This window comes from Rhinoderma darwinii, chromosome 8, assembly GCF_050947455.1.
Source record: "Rhinoderma darwinii isolate aRhiDar2 chromosome 8, aRhiDar2.hap1, whole genome shotgun sequence".
NCBI classification, from domain to species: Eukaryota; Metazoa; Chordata; class Amphibia; order Anura; family Rhinodermatidae; genus Rhinoderma; species Rhinoderma darwinii.
In genome coordinates, this window is record NC_134694.1 from 98558290 (window position 1) to 98584744 (window position 26455).

The 26455-nt window shown below is 41.4% G+C and overlaps 1 protein-coding gene across 1 annotated transcript in view; it reads left to right on the plus strand.

The window, feature by feature from the left end:
* Positions 1-4371: 4371 nt before the first annotated feature.
* The window catches only part of LOC142658778 (sodium- and chloride-dependent neutral and basic amino acid transporter B(0+)-like), a 44673-nt gene continuing 22589 nt past the window's right edge, over positions 4372-26455 (plus strand). The window contains exons 1-5 of the mRNA XM_075834391.1: positions 4372-4425; positions 9840-9984; positions 19639-19770; positions 24265-24426; positions 24989-25121. Coding sequence (XP_075690506.1) covers positions 4372-4425; positions 9840-9984; positions 19639-19770; positions 24265-24426; positions 24989-25121 — 626 coding nt within the window. The remainder of the gene's footprint in view (positions 4426-9839; positions 9985-19638; positions 19771-24264; positions 24427-24988; positions 25122-26455) is intronic.

Sequence of the window (26455 nt, forward strand, 5' to 3'; positions counted from 1 at the left end):
TACAGTGATGCTGTTTCTAGATAAAAAAATATATATATATTTTTTTTCTTTCTAATCCTCGAAAACGCTTTTTAGGATTGACCAGGATCTTTTCTCATGATCACTTACCTGGAAGATGGCTTTGCTCACTCACGAACAGTATTACCCTATACGCGACAGAGAAAACCTGTTAAGAATGACAGGATCTCCTGGAATGGTCACGATTGAAAACGATTAGCACCTTTTTGAAGAATAAAAGAATGATTACACATTATTATCGCATTTGGCACATTTTGCAGGAGGCGTGCCAGTATGCCCATTTCCAGCTGGTATCCTTTTCCATGTACAATCATTTCAAGCTATCTTGTAGCAACACTTGTTCTCAAAAGGCAAAGGAAATTTACAGCATTCACTGTATATATTATTAACAGGATTAGTTAATACCAAGCAAGGCGGGAAACACCTATTGCAACATTTCTTATTTTTACATCCTTAAAGATTTTTATTTTTCCTCCTCTATTATTTGTTACCCAGTTACTCGGGGACAATTTCCATGAGATAATCAAGTGGTTTATCCGGATGCAATGTTTAACCGCAGGAAAAGTTTTTTTGCTAAGATGGATTTTACTTTCCATTTCTATGGACAAAGTGTTATAATTGAAAGTGTATTCCCATCTAAGAATGTTATGACATATCGATAGGATATTCCATATTATTATGATTGGTGGGGATCTGACCTTTTCGACCTCCATCGATCCAGAAAACAAAGGAACAGATATCCTATTGGAAATTCTGCTGCACAGCTGTGCTCCCGACTACCTGCTGTGCAGGGAACCTCAACCCAGTTCCATTTAAGTAAATTGAGCTGTGTTGTGGTTCCCTCCAAATTATGCAGTGGGGGAACATCACTGTGCAGGGAAAATCTGTAAAGAAGCTGCAGTAGTATGCGATCACTTCCTATGATGAGGCAACCCCTTAAATGCTATGTAAGTGCATCTTTGCACCCCCATTTTTTAAAAAAAATGAATAAAACACTGTTTTAGGTGGTTTATAGCAACTTTTAAATTTACTTTAATTTAAAAAAACAAAACACTTTTTAAGATACAGCTTCTATTTATCCTGTATACGTAGAAAATGTATCGTTCCATCAAAGCCGGTTCCGTCAGGCTTTGACACGCAGTATCCAAGTTCTGGGTCTATAGGTACCCAACACACTACTCTCCATTAGTTAAAGGTCAACATTTTGTATACTACAAGAATATGCTAAACAAGGAAAAAAACTGCAGAAAGACCTAAACACTTACAAGTTAAGTCTGTTCTGTTTTATTGGGTGCAGGAAGGTACAAGGGTTGGGAAACTCAAACTTGGATATGACCCTTATAATGTGAACAACTTTTTATTCTCCAAATCATGTTTTACACCCTAAGTTGAGTCTTCTATAGCAGCCCACAAAATCATTTAGCAAATGTGGTGTTTGTTAAATAGACAATAGGCGGAAGGACCATGTTTATTAAATGACTGGTTGTCCTTTTATTCAGCTTAGGCTATGTTCACATCTGTATCAGGGCTCTGTTCTGACATTCCATCGGAGCTTTCCGTCGGAACGGAGCCCTGACTGACACAAACGGAAACCAATGAAATCAATGGTTTCCGTTTGTGTCAGTCAGGGCTCCGTTTCGACGGAACGTCGGAACGGAGCCCTGACGCAGATGTGAACGAAGCCTTACTATGGTTCCTCAGTCCAGATAAGATGTTCATGAAGTTTGCACAGACCAGGTAAGTGTTAAAAGTGATAATAGGTATTCTCCACGTGACAAACCTTAATCTCTCTCATAACTATAAGGCTGCATTCACACGAGCATGATGGATTTATGCTCGTAAAAAAGTGTGTTAAATCTGTCCATTATACATCACTGTGCTTTGTGAGTGGCATGTAAAATTGTGCATCCGTGTGCTGTCCATGGTTTTCACGTAACCATTGACTTCAATGGGCAGCTAGGTGCGTGAAAACGCACCAATATAGGACATGCAGTGAGTTTCACACAGCGGACACCTGCTGCGTGAAAACTCATGCATGTGTGAATGGCCCCATTGAAATCAATGGGGCCGTGTGCTGTGCTTTGCTTCAACGTACAGCACACGGACGAGACTCTCGCTCATCTGAATGAGCCCTTAACAATGGTCCATTAACTTTCAACCATTTTGAACAATTTTATGTTTTTTTCCAACTAGCTCAGGAAATGAACCATGTGCATACCAGTTTCATAACTCCTTTCATCACAAAATATGTGCAATTGTCAGCGCACCCAAGTGTAGGTAATGGTTCATGGATGGCAACTGGGACACACTGAAACTCAGCAACGATCAAAAGAAGATGTTCAGAACTAAGAGATGCTATGACTAAAGGATAGAGTATCAAAATTCTGCTGCCTGCATTTATGCATCTTGAATCGCATTATGAATTTTAATCTGGAACCCCACCGTTCGCGTGAACGAGGTCTCGAAACCTCCGTTCCTACTCACTGTTCGACCACAGTGAGGAGGATATTGAATCCAGCAGTGGTCAATCGCCCACGCTGTCACTCTATTTAAAGTCTATCGGTCTGACGGAAACAGCCATGTACAGCACTCGGTTTTTTCCATCAGTTCCAGAGACATTGAATAGAGCGGAAGTGCGCATGCTCGACCTACGATCCATTTAAGGAAATTAGAGTTCAGGACCCCCGTTCTCGCGACTGGTTGGGGTCCCATCGGTGTGGCCCCCCATCAATTAGACAATTATTACATATCCTGTGAATAGGTGAAAATTTTCTATTCTGATACAACCCCTCAAATAGTCTAATTGAGTACTGGACATCCTCCTTTAAATCGTTCCTTTCATTACAACCTATAGTAAAATAGCCTTCAGTTGACATAACTGGTGCCTCTCTTCTTTCATGGCTGGCAAGATGAGGTGGGTTGGCAGAGAACCCACTTCCTACAATCCCTTACATAAAACTCTAATGTTGTGCTGGAGTCTGAATATTTAGATTTCAAATGACCTATTCTACCTATGGGCAAGTTTCTGAGGTATAATGGAACTACATCCTATCCTATAGAGGAGTGGGGGTTGATTTAAATGGGTTTTCTCACGAGGGACATTTATGACATATCCACAGGATATGTCATAAATGTCAGATAGATGTGGGACCCACACCTATCTCTAGAATGGGGCCCCAAAACCCCGTTCTACCTCTTTGTGTGTCAGCTGATTTCCGACCATGAATTAGGAAACAGTGTAGCTCGCTGAGCTACGCTGTTTCCGTAAGCCCCATAGAACTGAATGGCAGTTACGGAAACAGCGTAGCTTGCATGCTACGCTGCTTCCGTAACTGCTATTCACTACTATGGGAGTTACGGAAACAGCGTAGCTCAGCGAGTCACACTGTTTTCGTAACTCCTGACCATGAAGTCGATAGCAGGCAAAGCTAGAGATAGGTGCGGGTAGGTGTGGGTCCCAGAGGTGGGACCCGTATCTACCTGACATTTATGACATATCCTGTGGATATGTTATAAATATCCCTCATGGGCAAACCCCTTTAAGGCCCTGACTTTGGGGAGTTGGTGTGTATAATAAATAGAATCAGCCAGGGGGATCAAACAAGCCTAATTCCCCCTTTAGGGCTCATTCACATTCAGACGAGCGTGAATCTCGTCCGTGTGACGGCCGTTAAAACAACAGACTCATGTATTTCAATGGGGACTGTTCACACAACTGCTGATTCAACGGAGCGTGTTAAGGGTTCGTGAAAAAATAGGACATGTCCTATTTTACTGCGTGTCACGCATCTCTCCATAGGCTCTAGTCTATGAGGGATCCGTAACAACACGTCCCACACGGGTGAACCTCTGACGTGAAAAACTACCGTTTTTCACATTCAAGGTTAGCTATGCTCGTCTGAATGAAGCCTAAGAGTAGATGTTTGAAGGCGTCTAGCACCACCACCATTCATGTGTTCATCAGTGGCTTCTGCCAAAAAAACATCCATCAAAACATCCATCAACAACAACCTATTGGTGGTGAGGTAAGGGTTACACTACCATTAAGTTTATAATTTTGTATTGGATTGTGTAACATCTACTTCATGAACATGTTTTATATGTTATAACTTCATTATTTAATCTTCATATTAACTTTCAATGTATGCTGTGTTTTTCATCAGTGTTAGTCTTGCTGTAATAAGTGACAACTAGGGGAGGTGCCAGTTACCAGTTACACACCTTAGTGAATGAAAAAAAAACATTGCCAGGCATTGACGCTCCACATAGCACAACCCAAGGAACATCACTGACTCCTCAACCAGCAGGTGTCCTCTGTACTGGATAAGGAATACTTGACGTCTGATCATCATCATGGGCATGAAAGAGATTCTAAAACTGAAGGATAAAACACCTGGTGGAAAACAGGTGAGTAGTTAAAAAGTACTTAAGCTCCTAAAGAGTTTGAAATTGCATGAAATCAGTAAATGAATAACTCAAGGAAAGGAATTCTGCACTGTGGAAAGTAATGGCAATCTCACACAATCTAACAAATCTAACAAGATTTACCAAGTATATATGATACAGTAGTTGTTACAATTTAATTGTATTTTTATGGGTAGAGTTATATTTTATAGGTGATATGAAATGTTGGATATAAAATGAACTTGTTTGCCTTTCTGGACGGTTTTCAGATTACGCAGAGCAAGCCGATTTTCTAATATAGAATATCTTAATAGGGTTGAACGCACTGCACGTTTTCCATATATCTTGTATTTCAATTTTATCCAAGAGCAGATCTCATAGAGATCCCTATGTACTCATTTCCCATGCATGGATGTAAACATACTGGCCCCTGTGAACAGCCAGATTTGTAGAAATATGATTTTAGGAACCAAATTGCAACACAAGTGTGAGCACAAACAATGCGTTGTTCAATATTCTTTATTTATATAGTCCTAGACAATGCCCTTAAACCAGCATAGTGATATTCTGATATTCTTTAAAGTGTAGGCATGCATGTATATTTGGGAAATGCATTGTGATAATCTATAAATCATCCGGTTCACTATGTTTGGGGTTTTAACAATTGCCTGATTTCCCATGGAAGTGACACTGGCGGCATTGTACTCAATCTCTCTTACTTTGAGGACTCAAGCAAATGGTCATATAAGGGATCTGTTTTGTATGGATCAGTAATATGTTGCACATAGCCTGATATATGCCAATACTATACTTCCATTATGGCAGGCTCCATCTCATAAAAAATTAAAGGGTTATTCCAAACTTAAACATTTAGCTCTGGTAAATCCAGGCGGCCGGAACATCCAGGTGTTAAATGAATAGAGAGGATGGCTGCACACATGCCCGGCTCTCTCCATCCACTTATATGAGAGGCATGGTTGCTCAGCTGTTTCCGTAACTTCCATCGTGTAAAATTGAGAGATTTGCGCACATTGGCAGCCACTTCTTCATTCATTCTCTGCCTAGATGAAACAGCCGGCAGACATTTATGGCATATCTCATGAATGTGCCATAAATGTCTAAGTTAAGAATATTCTCCCTTAAGAATCCCATCAAAAGTGTATTATGTGCCTTTTGGGACTCTGTGTGGCAATGTACTGAGTCCTTACATGTGGGTTTGGCGTTTGCCATGTACATGGACTATAAAGGAAGATAGCTGAATGATAAATCTATACTGGGGAATTTTGACTAATGCAATTCCATCCCTAAGGCCGCTTCATACGGTCAAATTGCAGCTGCATTTTAGCACCAAAATAGTGGCTGTAATACCTGGATATCCTGCAATTTAATTGAACGAATTTAGACCACCATAGGGTTCTATGGTTATCTAAGATCAATCCAGTTGATCTGCTTGAGTTTCGGGTGTTGCGGCCGTAATACAGACTAGAATGATACTTACTTTAAAGTGGCTTCAAAGAGGCAGGTTCACCTCATGGGATAAGTGATGTTTAAACAGGGACATCTGAGATTTTTACCCAGCTTATATCCTTCTCCTCCATGCTCGATTCCTATTGACGGTGGTACCCTTGTAGCTGGTCTAGAGAGGCACCCACTCTGCTAGGTTCTTTGATGTAATGTAAAGAGATGAATAACATTTTTTTTTTCCAAAGTTACATTTTAATTGTAAGTGTAAATGATTTGCCAGACACAGCTTCTGTATCGACGCCCGTGGGGAATCAGTCTGCACCTGCTCCTATGTCTGTGAGACTGACTCCATCTTCCACCACTCAGGATGGCAGGCTTAGGAGTGGGAGAGCCTATCACAGCCTGGCCAGACAGAGCTAGCTCCCGCCCACTGTCTATTTATACCTGCCTTTCCTGTTCCTCCTTTGCTTGTGATTCTGCTCTTCTTGTTTCCTGGCCTTGCTGCTACTGCTTGTACTACTCATCCTCTGCTTGTTATAGACCTTGGCTTTCTGACCACTCTCCTGCTCAGCGTTTTGTACCTCGTTCACTCCAGGTTTGACTCGGCTCGTTCACTACTCTTGTTGCTGATGGTGTCTCCGTGGGCAGTTGCCCCGTTTCCCTAGTTTCTGTGTACCCTTGTCTGTTTGTCTGTCTTGCACTTACTGAGCGTAGGGACCGTCGCCCAGTTGTAACCAGTCACCTAGGACGGGTCGTTGCAAGTAGGTAGGGACTGAGTGGCGGGTAGATTAGGGCTCACCTGTCTGTCTCCCTACCCCGTCATTACAGTAAGACTTTTAATCATAGATGTATTACACTTTGGGTATGTATATAGTATATACTATATATACTGTATATACATACACATGTACACAGTTGAGGCACATTATTATGACCACCAGCTAATATCCAGAGTAACCTCCGTGTGAAGCACGGACAGCAGCTAGATGGGCTGGGAGCAGCTCAATAAGGTGCTGGTCAGTTGTCTCGGGAATCTGGAGCCGTGCTGACTGCAGTGCATCCCACATTTGCTGCAGGGTTCACGGGGGAGGATCCATAGAGCGAACAAGACGATCGAGGAGGTCCCACAGATACTCAATTGGGTTCTCAAGTCTAGCGAATCAGGGGGCCAGGGAAGTACTTGGAAGTCTTGGTCGTGCTCTTCCAACCACTGTCGAATATTTCTAGCCATGTGACATGTTGCATTGTCTTGCCGGAAAATTCCATCTGCCTGATGGAAAACAAACAGCATGTATGGGTGGACGTAATCTGCAACAATGGATTCATACCCAAATATTTCAGAGCGCCTTCCACGTGGATGAGTGGGCCCAGAGAATGCCATGAAAAAATTCTCAAGACCATAAGGCTCTGCCACCTGCTTGTGTTCTTCCAGCAATGATTGCAGGGTATTTGTTCCCTGATGTTTTTTCGCCTGACACGCCAACATCCATCCGTTTGAGAGAACAGAAAACCTGACTCATCAGAGAAGGCAACCCTTTGCCAATCATCTGTGGTCCAATTCTAATACTGCCGTGCAAATTTAAGGTTTTTTTTCCGATGCACCTTTGTTAGCATAGTAGCAGTGTCCATCTATCTGCTTTGGGGTCCCATATGCATTAGTGTTCGCTGAACTGTTGTTTTAGACACCTCTGGTAGCCCCCTGGTTGATTTTCACGGTGAGCTGCTCCACTGTAGCGTGTGGTGCGGCCCTCGCGCACTCTATATACTTTCACCACAGCCAGGGCCTATTCTAGCTTTTCTGCTGCCTGAGGCGAATATTGAGATGGCGCCCCCCAAATTTTGATTGACATTCCCCTGGCTATTCTACATCACTAGCAGCCTCCTCCAACTCTTGCGGATGTGCCGTTGACTTGTACTCTTGCGCGATGTAGCCTGGCAGAATACACCTCGCTGCGCGGTGCATGCCCAAGTAGTATAAGGCAATGGCGCATTTTGCCCTGCCAATCAGCGTCATTGTCATTCAGCGTCATTCGTGCCGGGCCATTCAGCGCTTATGAATGTATTTGTACCTGCGTTCTATAGACGCAGGTACAATTAGTGCAGGAATGGGTGGTGGCAGGTGGATTCAGTGGCGCCTTCAGAGAGGCAGCAGGCCGCTGCCTGAGGCAAGATGCTCATCTCACCTCATGAACAGTGTGGCCCTGACCACGGCAGCACACGAATAGTTCACAAATTGCGCTGTTTAAAAAATACTGCCATCCTTGGTCCGAAAGCCAATAATCATCCTTTTTTGAACTCTTATAAATTGCCCCTTTTACCCAGGGCAACAATGATTGATATGTGTTCAGACAGCCTATCGCACACCTTATATCCTGGTTCCCCGAACACCATACAAAAAGTCTCTAGGAATAGCGACAGATCAGAAAATTATGGGCCCTCTCGTTCCAAGATGGGGTTTGCCCATGCCAGGCCTTTGCCGGAGAGGAGGGAAATAATGAACACAACTTTGGCCTCATCAGAGGGGAAGAGGTGAGCACGTAACCTGAAATGGGTGGTACACTAATTGATAGCGAGGAGGTAGAGGTGACAAAATTTGTAGGCAGGAGGGTTGGCTGGTGGTGTAGCCGCAGGAATAGTCAGAGGATGTGCAGGAGGATGATCCAAATTACATAGGATGGAGTTCACCACCTGTAGTAGTTGATCCTGATGTGCCCAGAGGTCACGCATGTCCGTTTGCTTAACTTGTTCGGCGGACTTGGATTGGCCAGCAGTTTCCATGGCCTGAGCGTACTGTAACGATCCTGGGGTATGTGAACCCACTAGGCCGCAATGCCATAGCAGAGTGGCAGCTGGCCAAACAACAGTCTATGCAAAAGTCTTAGCACAAGAGTAACTGTAAGAGTCCAGATAGACACGAGGTGTAGTAGACGCTTGGCACAGATGATTCGAGGCACAGATGATGCTGGCGTGGCACATGATGCTTGGCGTGGCAGATGACACAGGAAGTGGCAGATGACACTGGACGTGGCAGATGACACAACACGACTCTAAGACTAGACTTTATTGAATTGGTTAGGGAACTTTTACATGCGCGCGCTGGCCCTTTAATGCCAGGGACGAACGCGCGCATATTAGAGGACACTGCAGAGCAGTATGGCCGCTTGTGCTGGCGCCTCCGGGGAGGGACCGCCAGGAGGTGAGAGAAGGTGGTGGTGCGCGACCACTGCCGTAACATATACCCACCAAGCCAGCCCACCACACATCACTTTCTTCATGGGCTACACGCTGTCGACGTAGAAAGTAGGAGGTGGTCATAATAATGTGACTCGATTGTATATATTGTGACTGTGTTAGAAAAAATTCTAATGACCTAACTGCCTTTCAAGCTCTGTGGTACATTTAGAGGGAATTATTATTCTCTTTTCTGTTCCTTGTGTGAGATGTATGTTAATAGTTAACTTCACATATATTAAATGCTCCCATTAGGTCGTACTCCTCCTCTTCGTTATTGTTCCATCCACATCATATCCTGTAGGCAGTCGATGCAGACAAGCTATTGATGGTGAAATAATAAGTTCTCACACACACAATAGTGATTTGGATCATGAGTATAAACAGACATAGCAATAGTCAGTGGTGTCGCTACCACCTGGCATATGGGCCCCAAGCCCCGGATTATTGCACCGAATCCCTGGGCGACTGCCACATTCTATTGTATCTGCATCCTCGGTGCCCTTTAATACCCCCTTGTATGTTAGCCCACCATCACATAAGACCAGAACTTTTAGCCTGGCAAAGTAACACCTTTGAGGTGTTCACGTACCATGTTCTATGTGTCATTTATACATAAATAGGCTGATATCACTAGAAGCTGCTGACAGTAACAATCTGAAAAAGAATATGTTGTGATTTTGATATATTTAATATGTTTGATATTCACGTTATTTGTCAAGGACTCTCACGCAGACTCTAATGATGAAAACACGGAGCGTGGAAATTGGACCCGGAAATCAGACTACTTACTGTCTATGATTGGCTATGCCGTAGGTTTGGGCAATGTCTGGAGATTTCCTTATCTTGCATACAAGAATGGAGGAGGTAAGGACAATTGAGCAAAAAATTATATTATATAATTGAATGGAAATTTTACTATTGAGCAATACCCTTACTAAAGGGAAATGCAACTTTCCATCATTCACATACTAAAGACCAAGCATGTTTGCACTAGCACTATCCAGAACTTAAATAAGCCAAGCCACATGTTTATCCAAATGAGAAAATGAATACAGAACTACACCTTTTGCCACATTTATAATATAAATGAAGGTGTTAAAATTTAACTTACTAAGAAAAACATTACGAAGACAGAACTTATTATGATAGAGCCGTCAGAGTAACCATTTACTTTTCTGACATTTCAGCATATTCTGCATAGGAAACTATACTGTTTAATTATTGCAGTTTCTGAAGTTGCATGTTTAGTCGTCAATGATGTAATGTCTCTAACCAATTCAGCATTTCAGCCAAAGCTTTTCTCACTTCGAGATTTCCTGTGTGGAAGGAATTGATACACTCTAAAACAGTGGTACCCAAACTTTCTGAGGCCAGGACCCACTTTTGTCCGAGACTTTTATTTGGGACCCCCATTACCATACTTAGCCCCATTTCGTCTGACGTATGCCAACATCATGTCAGCTAGATGCCGGTACTGAGCTCCATTTCAAAAATAAGTCCCTGCAAAATTGAAAACAACAATAATTGTGCAGGCGGGGAGGGGGTGGGCTCAAGGTACCCTGATGCTGTGCATCGCTGAGGCCCGACTATGGCCGCTGATGGCTGGTCATGTGTCCCGACCCATCCATCAGTGGCCCACAGAGGCGTAGCTAGGGGTTTAGCACAGGGGTGGCGAGACACATCTGAGTGGGCCCCAAGATAGTGACCCCCCCACAGTATAATGACCCCTTAGTGCCCCCCATACAGTATAATGCCCCTATAACTGCCCCTACAGGATAATGCCCATATAGCTGCCCCTATACAGTATAATGCCCTTATAGTGCCTCCCCACACAGTATAATGCCCCTATAGTTGCCCCCCCACAGTGCAATACCCCTATAGTGCCTCCCCACACAGTATAATGTCCCTAAAGCTGCCATCACACAGTATAATGATCCCATAGCTGTCCCCACACAGTATAATGCCCCATAGCAGCCCCCCCCCATACCCAGTATAATGCCCCCAAGTGCCTAATAAAAAAATAATAAAACAATTATTCACCTATCCCCATTCCCACGATGAATAGAGGAGATCCCTCTGCTTCTCCGGTCTGTGAAGTGTGTGGCTCGGCACAGACGGGCGTTATAACGTCACTACATCACAACTATCTGTGCCGAGCCGCTCAAGGCCGACATTACACAGTGAATGCTGGAGCAAGGAGCCGTCAGCTCCCTGCTCCATCATTGGATTAAACTGCATCTGCGTCCTGAGAACGCAGATACAGTTGAAACTGGGACACCAATGAGTGACTTGCGACCCCCCCCCCCGGAGGTCTTCACACGATTCCCCAGGGGGTCGCGACCCATGGTCTTGGAAAATCTGCTCTAAAACATAATCTTTGCTAAGCAGGCTGCCCAGGCCGGGTGCCATTACCACAACTGTTGCAGCCCTACAACATGGATAATATAATACAGTGGTTCCTTAGTAGCCTCAGATTACAATATTTTTAACTTACAATGGTTCTGTCGCAACCACATTCAATTTAAAATGACGTAGACGGTGTCAATCTCCGGTGCCCAGGATTGGCAGGAAGATCCAGCTAATCAGTAGGGTAATTTTACTGGCCTCATTGGGGGAAATTAAATCCAATCAGTAGTTGCTCTATTACTGAAGTGCAATAATCTACCTGTGTCAGAACAAGCTGTTCCTTTTGACTCCGGGTGAGGATCGCTCCACTATATTTTTCCTTTACACTGTGCTTACCGTACAGGACCACGAAGAATTTCTTGTTATCACAAAAAGCGTTTCAGCAGCTCCCAGCAGTAATTTCTAACTTTAATATGTAAGGCTATTTCTTTAAGTCTTTAAGTTCAGCATTATAGTTCTATCATCTACATGTTCTTCTTAGTTTGAGTTGACATTTGTTGGTCAACTACTATTTTTTTTTATAGAGTTCTGGTCTGACGTTACAATATTTTCTATATTTTCTAGTTACAATGGTCATCCAAGAACTTTTAATATTGTAACGTGAGCAACGAAGGTACTCAGTTCTTATTTGATTGTATTACGTAGGGAGCTGGGCTGGTTACGTCACCCAACTGAGGCAGGGGTACTCAGTATTGCTAGGACTGACAGATTTCGTGAACGGATCACAAACGGATCTTAGATTGTAAATGTATCAGACCAACCGCCATGCCCTCACATGGAACATAGGGACAGCTGGTAAGGGTCGGGAGATCATGCCGGGGATCTCATGATGTTACATCTTACTATGTACACTAGCATATCTACAGAATTTATACAATAGATTGACCTGCAATGTTAAATATTTAAAGAGGTATTATGTGTATATGCTTTTTCATGCATTGATTGATGATGTATTCAATCACTGGTCAATAAGTGATACCTTCTCTGTTTATTCAGTAGCCAGTCAATCATTGACAGTCTTTACATGTTTACTTGAACTCTCACAATAAGCATCGGACAGTAGATATACTACAATGCACTGATAATAAGCACTGGAACAAGTAACGTAGATTTATCAGTCTGGGAATAATTAGTGCAACAGTCCGTAAAAATTCAATATGGCCATTAATCCACTTTTAATATCCTGCTCATACCTCAGAGGGCAAAGCTCTCACAGGGTTAGATTACCATTCTTGTGGCAGTGGATTTCCCAAATAGATAAAATGATTTCTATTTAAAAAGGAATTTATAGCAAGCTTACATTGTGCGCTTTGTGATAACATCTTTGGCTTCTGCATAATATGCACTTATTTGTTATACGTACATACAGTATGTTGAACCATTGCCATCCTTGAATTTACAAAAAGAAGCTATGATTTTTTAACATTTTTGTAATATTTTTTTTATTTTAATTTTCTTCTCACTATGATAAACAAAATCCAGAAAAATTGAAATTTTCACCCTGGCAAATGAGCCTCCCAATAGGCTGATATGTCCTGTTTTGTAGAGAGAATTTTTTTTCAGCTTGAGCTTTGTACACTGGGGGCATTGCCAGCTGAGGGCAGGATTACAATGGAAGGTAAAATCCCTTATTAAGCTGTATGTAGATAACACAAAATCTCACCAGACACTAGGCGATGGCAGCACAGATCCCCTCCCCCTCTCTGTGCATTATATACTGCATATGCCACTGAGCATGTCCACAACAATCTCCCATAAAGGGAAAATTTGCTGTTTTCTTATGTCCTGATGTCTTGCGTCCATATAGATTTTACAGAGGTCCACCATCATGATTTTGTGGTCATACATAAGACATTTAAATTGTACATAAAATAAATCAATATGGCAAAGAGAAGGCAAAAGCATGAATGGCATAAGGTACCAGGTAGGACTTATGCAGCTTAAATTAGCAGAATACTCTTTATTACACCCAAACTAATGCTCTGGAGACCTAAGGCTTCAATTAAAGCAATAGATGTTTATTGATTTTAATAAGTACCCTGCCCCCTCAAGGAAGACCATCATTACATGAAGGATCCCCTGAAACATTTGATGTTCATGGAACCTTCAAGCAGTAAGACCCTCATAATCAGCTGCTGGCGTGGGGACCTATAACATGAGAAATAATTTTCCATACAAACACTTTCGCATTAAATCATTAAAGATTATCTGGTAGAAAAATAAGTCTAACAAGTTTCATCTATTACGGTTTATAGCTGCTGTTCGATCCAGAGAAAGGCTAAGCAAAGATTCATCTGTATGTTTTATGTTGTGTGTATATATAGATATATAGATATACATATAGATAGATAGATAGATAGATAGATAGATAGATAGATAGATAGATAGATAGATAGATAGATAGATAGATAGATAGATAGATAGATAGATAGATAGATATACATCTCAGAGATATACATATAGATATATATATATATACACTACCAGTCAAAAGTTTTAGAACACCTCACTTTTTCCAGTTTTTATGGATATTTGCACATATTGACAGTTTAATGTCTCAAATTTACTTTGAAATTAATACATAGAAGAAATAAACAAGTTAAGATGAATAAAAATAATGGATTAACTTTGTTTCAACAAATTAAATCTAGATTTTGGACTCTACAAAGTAGCCGCCTCTAGCTGACATAAGAGCTTTACAAATTTGTGCCATTCTTTCTACAATTGCATTCAGATATTGTTCAGAAATTTTTTCCCAATATTGTTGCAGAAGTTCCCACAAATGTGCTTCCCTTGTAGGTTGCTTTGCTTTCACCCTTCTGTCCAGTTAAAGAGGCTCTGTCCCCACATTATAAGTGCCCTATCTCCTACATAAGGAGATGGGCGCTATAATGTAGGCAACAGTAATGCTTTTTATTTAAAAAAAACGATCTGTGTTCACCACTTTATTAGCGATTTTAGATTTATGCTAATGAGTTGCTTAATGCCCAAGTGGGCGTGTTTTTACTTTAGACCAAGTGGGCGTTGTACAGAGGAGTGTATGATGCTGACCAATCAGTGACCAATCAGCATCCTGCACTCCTCTCCATTCATTTAGTCAGCGCATAGGGATCCTTTTAGATCGCTATGTGCTGTCTTATACTAACACATTAACAATACTGAAGTGTTTAGACAGTGAATAGACATTCCACGGGATGTCTATTCACAATCTCTGCACTTTGTTACTCTGTCTGTGGTAGTTACAGCAGAGGATGCGTAATCTCGCGAGATTACGCGGCAAATGACAGGTTACAACGAGATTACGCTTCCTCTGCTGTAACTACCACAGACAGAGTAACGAAGTGCAGGGATTGTGAATAGACATCCCGTGGAATGTCTATTCACTGTCTAAACACTTCAGTATCGTTAATGTGTTAGTATAAGACAGCACATAGCGATCTAAAAGGATCCCTATGCACTGCCTAAATGAACGGAGAGGAGTGCATGACGCTGATTGGTCACTGATTGGTCAGCGTCATACACTCCTCTGTACAACGCCCACTTGGTCTAAAGTAAAAACACGCCCACTTGGGCATTAAGCAATTCATTAGCATAAATCTAAAATCGCTAATAAAGTGGTGAAAATAGATTGTTTTTTTAAATAAAAATTATTACTGTCACCTACATTATAGCGCCGATCTCCTTATGTAGGAGACAGGCCACTTATAATGTGGTGACAGAGCCTCTTTAAATCCCATTGAGCTTGTTTGGGATAAAGTCTGGAGACTGTGCTGGCCATTCCATTATTTGAAGCCTACCGGCTTCTTCTTGTCTTCATAGGTAGTTCTGACATAACCTAGAAGTATGTTATGGATCAATGTCTTGCTGTAATATGAACGCCTGACCAAGCAGTTGTTCCCCAGAGGATATTGCATGGCGCATCAAAATGCTGTGGTAGCCCTTTTTGTCCAGCGTGCCAGCAACCCTGTGCAAGTTGCCAACTCTTGATCCAGCAAAAGAGCCCTAGACCATCACGCTTCCTCCTCCATGTTTGACAGTTGGTGTCACACATTGAGGAACAATCCTTTCACGCACTCCATGACATACAAAAACCCTGCGTGATGTACCAAAGATGTACAAATTTTGATTCCTCAGACCATAAGACCTTCTTTCACTCTTCAGTAGTCCACTGGAGGTGCTGCTTGGCCCAGGCAAGACTTTTTTTTAATTTTGCAATCTTAGCAGTCGCTTTCTTACTGATACTCGACCAGCCAAACCTGCAGATAGAAGTCTTCTCTTCACAGTTGAAATGGAAACTTGTTGATTTTTTGCTGCATTAGGTTGGCTTGAAGATTTTGTGCTGTGAGGCAACGATCACGCATATTACTGACTCTCAAAAACTTGTCATCTGATTTTGTAGTGACCTTTGGTTTGCCAGACCTCCTCCTGTCAAAGTTTTAACCAGTTTCCAAGTGCCTTATGATGATATAGGAAAGTGTACTGACTGCCACCTTGGCTTTCCTGTCAATTTCTCTGTAGGACAGCCCTACACTTTTAAGGGTATGTTCATCACACGGCTTATTATCAGCCGTTTTTCAGGCCGTAAATGCCCTGAAAACGTCTGAAAAAATGGAAGCTGAACACCTCCAAATATCTGCCCCATGATTTCAATGGAAAAAAAACTGCATTTCGTTCCGACTTGTTTACGCGGAAGTTTTAAAAAACGGCGTGTAAAAATCACCCCGTAAAAAGAAGTGCATCTCACTTCTTGAGCCGGTTTTCATTGTGTCAATAGAAAAACAGCTTCAAAAACGGCTGCAAAAAAACACATCAAAAAACACTTGATGCTTAAAAAACGGCTGAAAATCAGGGGCTGTTTTCCCTTGAAAACAGCACCGTATTTTACAGCCGGGTTTTGTTTAGCGTGTCAACATACCCTAAGGGCTTATTCAGACGAACGGGATATACGTCCGTGCAACACGCGTGATTTTCACGCGCGTGGCACGGACCTATATTAGTCTATGGGGCCGTGCAGACATGCGCGTGATTTTTTGCGCAGCGCTGATAAAAGTCACGACATGTCCGTCCTTTGAGCATTTTTCGCGCATCACGCACCCATTGAAGTCAATGGGTGTGTGAAAACCACGCATGCCACACGGAAGCACTTCCGTGCGAACTGCGTGATTCGCGCAACAGCTGTGAAAAGGATGAATGAAAACAGAAAAGCACCACGTGCTTTTCTGTTTACAAACATCCAAATGGAGTGTCATAATGATGGTGACTGCACGAAAAGCACACAGCCGCGCATCATATGCTGCTGCCACACGGAGCTGTTAAGTGCCTTTTGCGCAGGCAAAACGCCGCGTTTTTTGCGTGCGCAAAAAGCACACACTTATGTGAATCCAGCCTAAGGCTGGGTTCACACGACCATGTTACGTCCGTAATGTACGGAACGTATTTCAGCCGGAAGACCCGGACCGAACACAGTGCAGGGAGCCGGGCTCCTAGCATTATAGTGATGTACGATGCTAGGAGTCCCTGCCTCGCTGCAGGACAACTGTCCCGTACTGTAATCATGATTACAGTATGGGACAGTAGTTCCACGCAGAGGCAGGGACTCCTAGCGTCGTACATCACTATGATGCTAGGAGCCCGGCTCCCTGCACTGTGTTCGGTCCAGGTCTTCCGGCCGAAATACGTTCTGTACATTACGGACGTAACATGGTCGTGTGAACCCAGCCTAAGGGCAGATTCACACGAGCGTTGCGTTTTTGCGCGCGCAAACAACGTGGCGTTTTTTCGAGCGCAAAAAACATTTGACAGCTGCGTGTGTCATGCGTGTCTGATGCGCGGCTGCGTGATTTTCGCGCAGCCGGCATCATAGAGATGAGGCTTGTCGACGCCCGTCACTGTCCAAGGTGCTGAAAGAGCTAAATCTTTCAGCACCCTCGACAGTGAATGCCGAACACAACAGCGAAAAACCTGTAAAAAAAAAAGATAAAGTTCCTACTTACCGAGAACTTCCCGGCCGTTGCCTTGGTGACGCGTTCTTGGTGACGCGCCTCTCTTGACATCGGGCCCCACCTCCCTGGATGACGCGGCAGTCCAAGTGACCGCTGCAGCCTGTGATTGGCTGCAGCCTGTGCTTGGCCTGTGATTGGCTGGAGTTGTCACTTGAACTGAAGTGTCATCCCGGGAGGTCGGACTGCAGGAAGGAGACAGGAGTAATCGGTAAGTTAGAACTTCGGTTTTTTTTTACAGGTTCATGTATTTTGGGATCGCAAGTCACTGTCCATGGTGCTGAAACAGTTTAACTCTTTCAGCACCATGCACAGTGAATGTCTTCCGACGTCGCGGACGGGAAATTTTTTTGCCGGGTTCGGCCAAAACGAGTTTGGCCGAACCCGGTGAAGTTAGCTTCGGTTGTCGGGGTTCGCTCCTCGCAAAGACACTCCGTTTGGATGCTTGGAAACAGAAAAGCACGTGGTGCTTTTCTGTTTCCATTCATCCTTTTGACAGCTGTTGCGCAAACACGCAGTTCGCACGGAAGAGCTTCCGTGCGACCTGCCTGGTTTTCACGCACCCATTGACTTCAATGGGTGCGTGATGCGTGAAATACGCAGTTATTGAACCTGTCGCGTATTTTGCGCAGCGAACAAACGCTGCGCAAAATACACGGACTGTGTGTACTGCCCCATAGACTTCTATAGGGCATTGGGTGCCGCGCGAAAACCACGCGGTCTACACGCTGCCAAATCACGCTCGTGTGAATCCCCCCTAAGGGTTATAATTGTCTGTCTGTCTTCTTTGGTAATTGCCTTATTCTTACCATTATGATAGCAATGTGCTCTGTCCTGAAGAGTAAAGCTGTCCGAATCCTGTCCTACAGGGTGTTGTAATGCAGTCTCTTCCAACACTGGTTATGTAGAATCAGAGGGTTTGAAAGTAATCTCCAAAAGTTGAGACACCTGTAGGAATACTTTGCATCCAATTTCAAACCATAGTTTGCTTTCTGTGCTGCAGAGCAGCAGTCCTTGATGTCTTCCCTGAGAAAATACCATGTGGTTAAGATCAGAAATTCAGACTATTGTCGCGTTTGAGGTTAAAAATTAATATTACTTTTATGTTTTTAACTTATTTTTGAACCTCTGAACCATTTCACACTATTTGATGTACTAGAACTATATTAATGTTAAAAATAACTATAAAAATTTAGGTGTTCTTGACCGGTAGTGTGTGTGTGTATATATATATATACATATATATATATATATATATATATATATATATATATATATATATATATATATATATATATATATATATATATATACATATATAAACCACACAAGGGTTTGAACAGCACATTCCAGCAAAACAAAACATGTATACAGGTGCAAGAATGCCTGTGACTGCAAATTTATACAGCACACAAGAAAATGGTGACAGCACACTGCGAGCACTAATGTCACCTAAGCCACTAAATATAAATAAATATGCAATACTGCTAAATCTACTTACAATAGTGAGGTTCTTAGCGCACATTTTGATACAATTGTGTGAAACCACCTGCCACGTATTAGCAGTATTGCATATTTATTTATATTTAGTAGCTTAGGTAGCATTGGTGTTCGCAGTGTGCTGTCACCATTTTTTGTGTGCTGTATAAATTTGCAGTCACAGGCGTTCTTGCACCTGTATACATGTTTTGTTTCATTTTGCTGGAATGTGCTGTTCAAACTCTTGTGTGGTTTATATGTTTCATATATGTGGGGTTGACTGCCTCCAGTTTTTTTTTGATCTTGCACTCCTCCCATTCTGCCCTGGGTGATTTTAATTAGTTTAATACTGGTTCCTACCATCCCCAGGTATATGTAGTCTTAGTCCCAGTTCTGTGTGTATGTGCAGCGTATGGACCAATCTTATGGAGGTCGCATTGTCGTGGCAGGTGGGCTCACACAATTTGATCAAAATGTGCACTTACAACCTCACTATTGTAAGTAGATTTAGCAGTATTGCATATTTATTTATATTTAGTGGCTTAGGAGGCATTAGTGTTCAGAGTGTGCTGTCACATTTTTGTGTGTGCTGTATATATAATATATTAATGTTGCAATAAATTCTATTTCACAGGGGCTTTTCTCATACCGTACACAATTATGCTTGCTCTCGCTGGCCTCCCACTCTTTTTCTTGGAATGCTCTCTGGGACAATTCTCCAGCTTGGGTCCGGTCTCAGTTTGGCGGGTCGTACCAATTTTACAAGGTATCTGAGCATATGCAGTATTGCAGAATATTGCTTCATCTAACAGTTTATCGAAGCTTTTTTCTGGGAGGTAGAATAGATTCATTGACATCGTGATTTAGTAAAATGTGATAGCAGTGATTTGTCATCAGTTGGTTGTGTATAAAAAGTAATGCATGTATGAATATAAGTGTGGCCCATAGAAAACCATAAGTTCAGCTACAAAGGATGGATTGTAGATGTTAGCAAGCATCTTACTGGTTGGTATTGATACCTCCACTCATTTGTTTTTTGCATTTGTTTTTGGACATGATTTTGCTCAACCAGTATAAGATTACAAACAGTACAACTAGTATCACATTAAAGAAACACTTGAATGGAAATGCACTGCAGTGAGCTGCAGTACCAGCCACAGCCACAACCATGTGTATGAGCGCCATGGGCACTTCATTTAACTGATCAGTAGAGATGTCCGGAGTTAGATCCCATCGATCAAATATTTATGGGCTGCCTAAAGAGAGGCCATAAATATTAGAATCCTAGAATGTCTCCTTAACGCGTCAATGACGCTGGACAAGTATACATATCCTGAGTGGCAGGCAGTTTATGCATTAGGACGAGCATACTCAGGAGCGGTTCAACAGCTGTAATACACAGTCATAGTCCCGCTCTTACGGCAGAGATCAGAGGAACCCCTGATAGCTGCCGTTAATGCTTTGTATGCCGCAATCAACGCTGATCCCCCTATGGGATAAAAACAAGTAAAACATTTTTTATATATAAAATGGGGGGAAAAAACAATTGTGTAAAAATCCACCCAAATGCAAGTTTTTTACATTAAATAAACTTTAGTAAATGGCTTATAACCTAAAATTATATATATATATATATATATATATATATATATATATATATATATATATATATATATATATATATGTATATATATATATATATATGTATGCATATATATATTGGGTATCGTCACAATTCATAACAACCTGTACAATAAATTATTATGTAGGGCGATCGGTGTATTCTGTAAAGAAAAAAAGCAACATAACAAAATAGCTTTTTCAGGATTTTTTGCCAAAATAAAAATGTATATATATTAAACACCAAGATAAATGTATCAAAAAATGGCACCTACATAATGTAAAACCCGACTCACAAAAACACAAAGCCTCCTACAGCTACGTCGAAGAAAAATATAGAAAAAGCAAAAGGCTTTAGCTTCTGTCCATATAATAACGTCAATGGAATTTGTATGGGGATTGTTTGTATCAGTGTCCCAGTGTGAGCAATAGATGGTGTTGACATTCACCTGAACTGTATATATTTGCTATGTGAGTATTGTCTCGCTTCCTTGCTTTTGTTTTCAATAGAAGCACGAGGAAGTTGGCATAAACATGGTGGCACTGCCCATGGATTAATTTCAATAATCACAGTAATCCACTCTGATTGAACAAAGCCCTTTTACAGTTCTGGAAATAGTCTTCAGTTTAACCCTTTTATTGACATACGGATGGGAAAGACAGAAAGATTTTATGCAATCATCTGGCTCTCCACTCTGCTTTATATTTTGACCTAGAGAAGAACAGAAAGAAACAGTTTATAGTAAAGCCCCATCTCTAGAGTCACTCTTAAAGAGGCTCTGTCACCACATTATAAGTGCCCTGTCTCCTACATAAGGAGATTGGCGCTATAATGTAGGTACAGCAGTTCTTTTTATTTAAAAAAACGATCTATTTTTACCACTTTATTAGCGATTTTAGATTTATGCTAATGAGTGTCTTAATGCCCAAATGGGCGTATTTTTACTTTAGACCAAGTGGGCGTTGTACAGGGGAGTGTATGACGCTGACCAATCAGCAACATGCACTCTTCTCCATTCATTTACACAGCGCATAGGGATCCTTTTAGATCACTATGTGCTGTCTTATACTAACACATTAACAATACTGAAGTGTTTAGACAGTGAATAGACATTCCACGGAATGTCTATTCACAATCTCTGCACTTGGTTACTCTGTCTGTGGTAGTTACAGCAGAGGACGCGTAGTCTCGCAAGATTACGCGGTAAATGACAGGTTACAACGAGATTACGCTTCCTCTGCTGTAACTACCATAGTAAAAGTAACGAAGTGCAGAGATTGTGAATAGACATCCCGTGGAATGTCTATTCACTGTCTAAACACTTCAGTATTGTTAATGTGTTAGTATAAGACAGCACATAAGGATCTAGCAGGATCCCTATGCGCTGAGTAAATGAATGGAGAGGAGTGCATGATGCTGATTGGTCAGCGTCATACACTCCCCTGTACAACGCCCACTTGGTCTAAAGTAAAAATACGCCCAGTTGGGCATTAAGAAACTCATTAGCATAAATCTAAAAACGCTAATAAAGTGGTAAAAATAGATCGTTTATTTAAATAAAAAGCATTACTGTCATCTACATTATAGCGCCGATCTCCTTATGTAGGAGACAGGGTACTTATAATGTGGTGACAGAGCCTCTTGTAGTTGTCTTCATGAGGGCAACCCCTGTCCATATGCCCTATTAGAGCATATAAACATCATAGAGGGGGGGTCCCGTGCTCACGACCCCCTTCTATGAGCCAGAATGAAGAGTCGCTTTGTAAGACAACCCCTTGTAAACCTTTAAATAATTATTTTTTATTTACTAAAACAATGTGTTATTGTGGTTAGTGCAGCTTTGTAATTGGCTTTTATTAAAAAAAAAAATTTTTATTTTTTGTGATACAGCTTCTATGTATCCTGAATACATAGAAGCTGTGTCTTGCACTGAAACACAAATCCGCAGGATCCACCTGTTATCAACCACATCTAAGTTATGAACTTAGATGTGATAGATAACAGGCAGATCCTGGGGGTCAGAGACATGCAGGACCTGCTGCATTTTTGAAAAATGAAAAAACAAATACATAGTTACACTAAGCAGTATAATACATTGTTTTAGTAAAAAAAAAAAACATATTATTGGAATTGTTATTTATACAAAGTTAGGTCAGAATTACTCTTTAATGGGGCATAAGGATATTGGCATAAAACTGTTATGTTATTTATAATAAAATGGGTTGGAGTTTTTCTGTTTCCAATTCCTAGCTCCCTTGACCCAGTCATAGAGTTGAATCACAAAATTTTGGCTACCTGCAACTGCCACTAGAGGGAGCTTGGTCACTTACTGTATAATGTATTCATATTATTATTGCGTTCAAAGGATAATCTGTATGCAGTGAAATCTTGAGCTCCTCCTAGTGGTGGCTGCAGGGAGACAGAATATTATAATTTAAAGGGAACCTGTCACTAGGTTTGAAACCACTAAACAGCCAACATTTCATTATGAAGCTGGGGTTTAGTGTGTCAAACCTGCCCACATCGAAACTGGCCGTTTAGGCATTAGTTCGTAAAATTCCTTACAAGTTACTGAGAGGAGTCCAGTAGAGCAGTCCGGCGGCAACGGGCACATGCACATAGCATACATGAAACGGGAGACAGTACCCCTCACTTTACTGATCAGTATACTGTCCTCGCCTAAACAGCCGATTTCGACGAGTGCTGTTTGGAGCTCTGCACCCCAGCTGCATAATGACATGCTGGTGGTTTAGTGGCTCCAAACCTACGGACAGGTTTCTTTTAACATTATGGGTAAATTAATCAACTTTTTATGGCAGTTTTCTGGTATAGAAAAGTCGCAAACTACACAAAAACAAGAACATTTTTTCTTTTTTTGCAGTTTCTGCTGCCAACTCTAGTTTTCTAAAAAGTGGCCAAAGCTTAGCGGACCAGGCTGGGCCACACGCGGCCCGACACATTTACCAGAATTTACGACAAAAGCTGGTGTAAATTATAGTAAAAATCGACACTGGCTCCCAGCTGGCATAGATTTCACTCTGTGATGCACGGACAGTAGAATATGAGACAAAGTTATTACATCTTACTCCTGCAGGCTTTAAGCTAAGCCTCGCAACATTAGTAAACTTGACCCTATGTTTAAGAGGGGATTTCTTACTCAGTAAAATAAAACTGATCACTATAATGATATTATGAAATTAATTAGCAAAATTTTGGACTATTTTTTTGTTAAAAAATTCAAATTTTGTCCTAGGATGGGCACCTTTTTTTCCCTTTAAAAAAACCATCCAGGAAGGACTCCCTGGCAGCTCTTATTTTGCATAACCACAAGACTAAACATAGAAAAAATATCACTCACCACTGAGATCAGAAAGCAGGGAGATATTTCTTTGAACTTAGGTGTAAGGCTAAAAGAGTGTTTGGCATACAGCTGCATACAGGGTTATACGTTTGGCGTATATGCCGATCATAGGGGAAAATGAATTGTGAACAGAGCCCAAGTGAGACATATCCCTGTATGGGACCTGCTATATTTGCCTTTTAACTAATGAATCTTCTTGGCTGGCTGGTTTGGTTTAGTTATTTGTGCTATATTACGTTAGACAGAAAGAATTAAAAAATATTATTTTATTTTTCTAGGTGTTGGTATCACAATGGTGCTTATTACTACAATGGTGTCAATCTACTACAATGTCATCATTGCCTACAGTTTGTATTACATGTTTGCATCATTTCAAAGTGTCCTACCCTGGTCAGATTGCTTCAGCTGGTCTGATGACAGATGCAGCAAGACTATACGAGGTAACCCGTTGGACTACTTTACATTTATTTTTGTGGTCAATTTTATTAAAATATTTAAAATAACTACTAATAGAAATGGGGGTTTTCTTGTATTCTTCAATCTTTCTTGTATAAAAATTATAGATCTTTCATCTGAAGAGAATTCATAATAATGCATGTTATTATTGATATAGTAAGTAGAGGAGAGCACAGAGAGGAGGTAAAATAGAAATTGGCCATAAAGATCCAATTAGGCCAGTAGCTTCTACCTCAAGTCCGATTCCGATGGCCTAAGGTTGCCTGGAATTATGTCCTATGGACCGATTTCAATAATTTTTGTATACCGATCAAGGACCAATGCACGACTGAATTACTGCTCTGTACAACCTTCGAGTGGTATGGAGCCATAAAATTGTGGTGTTTTTATCCTATTAAGGTTTCCGTACCATCATGGGATGCTCTTTGTTTTTAGATGTTTTTGTGACACCATTTGAAATAAGGGTGAAATGATAGGATGGATCTTTACAAATTATTTATTGTTGCCTTATATTAATAAGGTATACTCATTTTTATCAAATTTCAGGTAAATGCAATGTAACAGTAAATGACAACATATTCACAACAAATCTAACTTGGGCGAAAGAAAGGAACTACACCTGCATAGACAACACCACTTTACTGGAGGATTTGGACTTACCAAGCAAGCAGTACTGGGAGTAAGTGGAAACTTTGTTATTTTGGCTTTTACCCCATCATGACTATAATTATTTGTTTCACTTGTATACAGGGTGGGCCATTTATATGGATACACCTAAATAAAATGGGAATGGTTGGTGATATTAACTTCCTGTTTGTGGCACATTAGTATATGGGAGGGGGGAAACTTTTCAAGCTGGGTGTTGACCATGGCGGCCATTTTGAAGTCGGCCATTTTGTATCCAACTTTCGTTTTTTCAATGGGAAGAGGGTCATGTGACACATCAAACTTATCGAGAATTTCACAAGAAAAACAATGGTGTGCTTGGTTTTAATGTTACTTTATTCTTTCATGAGTTATTTACAAGTTTCTGACCACTTATAAAATGTGTTCAAAGTGCTGCCCATTGTGTTGGATTGTCAATGCAACCCTCTTCTCCCACTCTTCACACACTGATAGCAACACCGCAGAAGAAATGCCTCCCGATCTGACCCCCTTAGACTTTTATCTATGGGGTCATCTGAAGGCAATTGTCTATGCTGTGAAGATACGAGATGTGCAGCAACTGAAACTACGGATACTGGAAGCCTGTGTTGCTATCAGTGTGTGAAGAGTGGGAGAAGAGGGTTGCATTGACAATCCAACACAATGGGCAGCACTTTGAACACATTTTATAAGTGGTCAGAAACTTGTAAATAACTCATGAAAGAATAAAGTAACATTAAAACCAAGCACACCATTGTTTTTCTTGTGAAATTCTCGATACGTTTGATGTGTCACATGACCCTCTTCCCATTGAAAAAACTAAAGTTGGATACAAAATGGCCGACTTCAAAATGGCCGCCATGGTCAACACCCAGCTTGAAAAGTTTCCCCCCTCCCATATACTAATGTGCCACAAACAGGAAGTTAATATCACCAACCATTCCCATTTTATTTTGTTGTATCCATATAAATGGCCCACCCTGTATATTGGTTCTATGCCCCACAGTCATAGTACATTATGAAAACTACTTGTGCAGTCCAAGTTGGCTTATTAGAGGTTATGATTTAAAAGAACCAAAGTCTACATTTAACTATTGCCAAAGACACAAAGAAATTTAGTAGGGTGTAATTAATTAAGGCTTTATTCAGACGACCGGGTGTCAAATCGGCCATGAAAAACTTCAGTTTTTCACGGCCAATTTGCACCCGTGCGAGACCCGTTTTCACGGTTCACACATGTCCTATTTTTACCCGGGCCGATCACACAGCATTCATTTTAATGCAGCCGACGGCCGTTAAAAAAACGCCTGTCACACCTCCGATAATCCCTGTCGTCTGAATAGGGCCTAAGATTAAAAATTCTAAGAG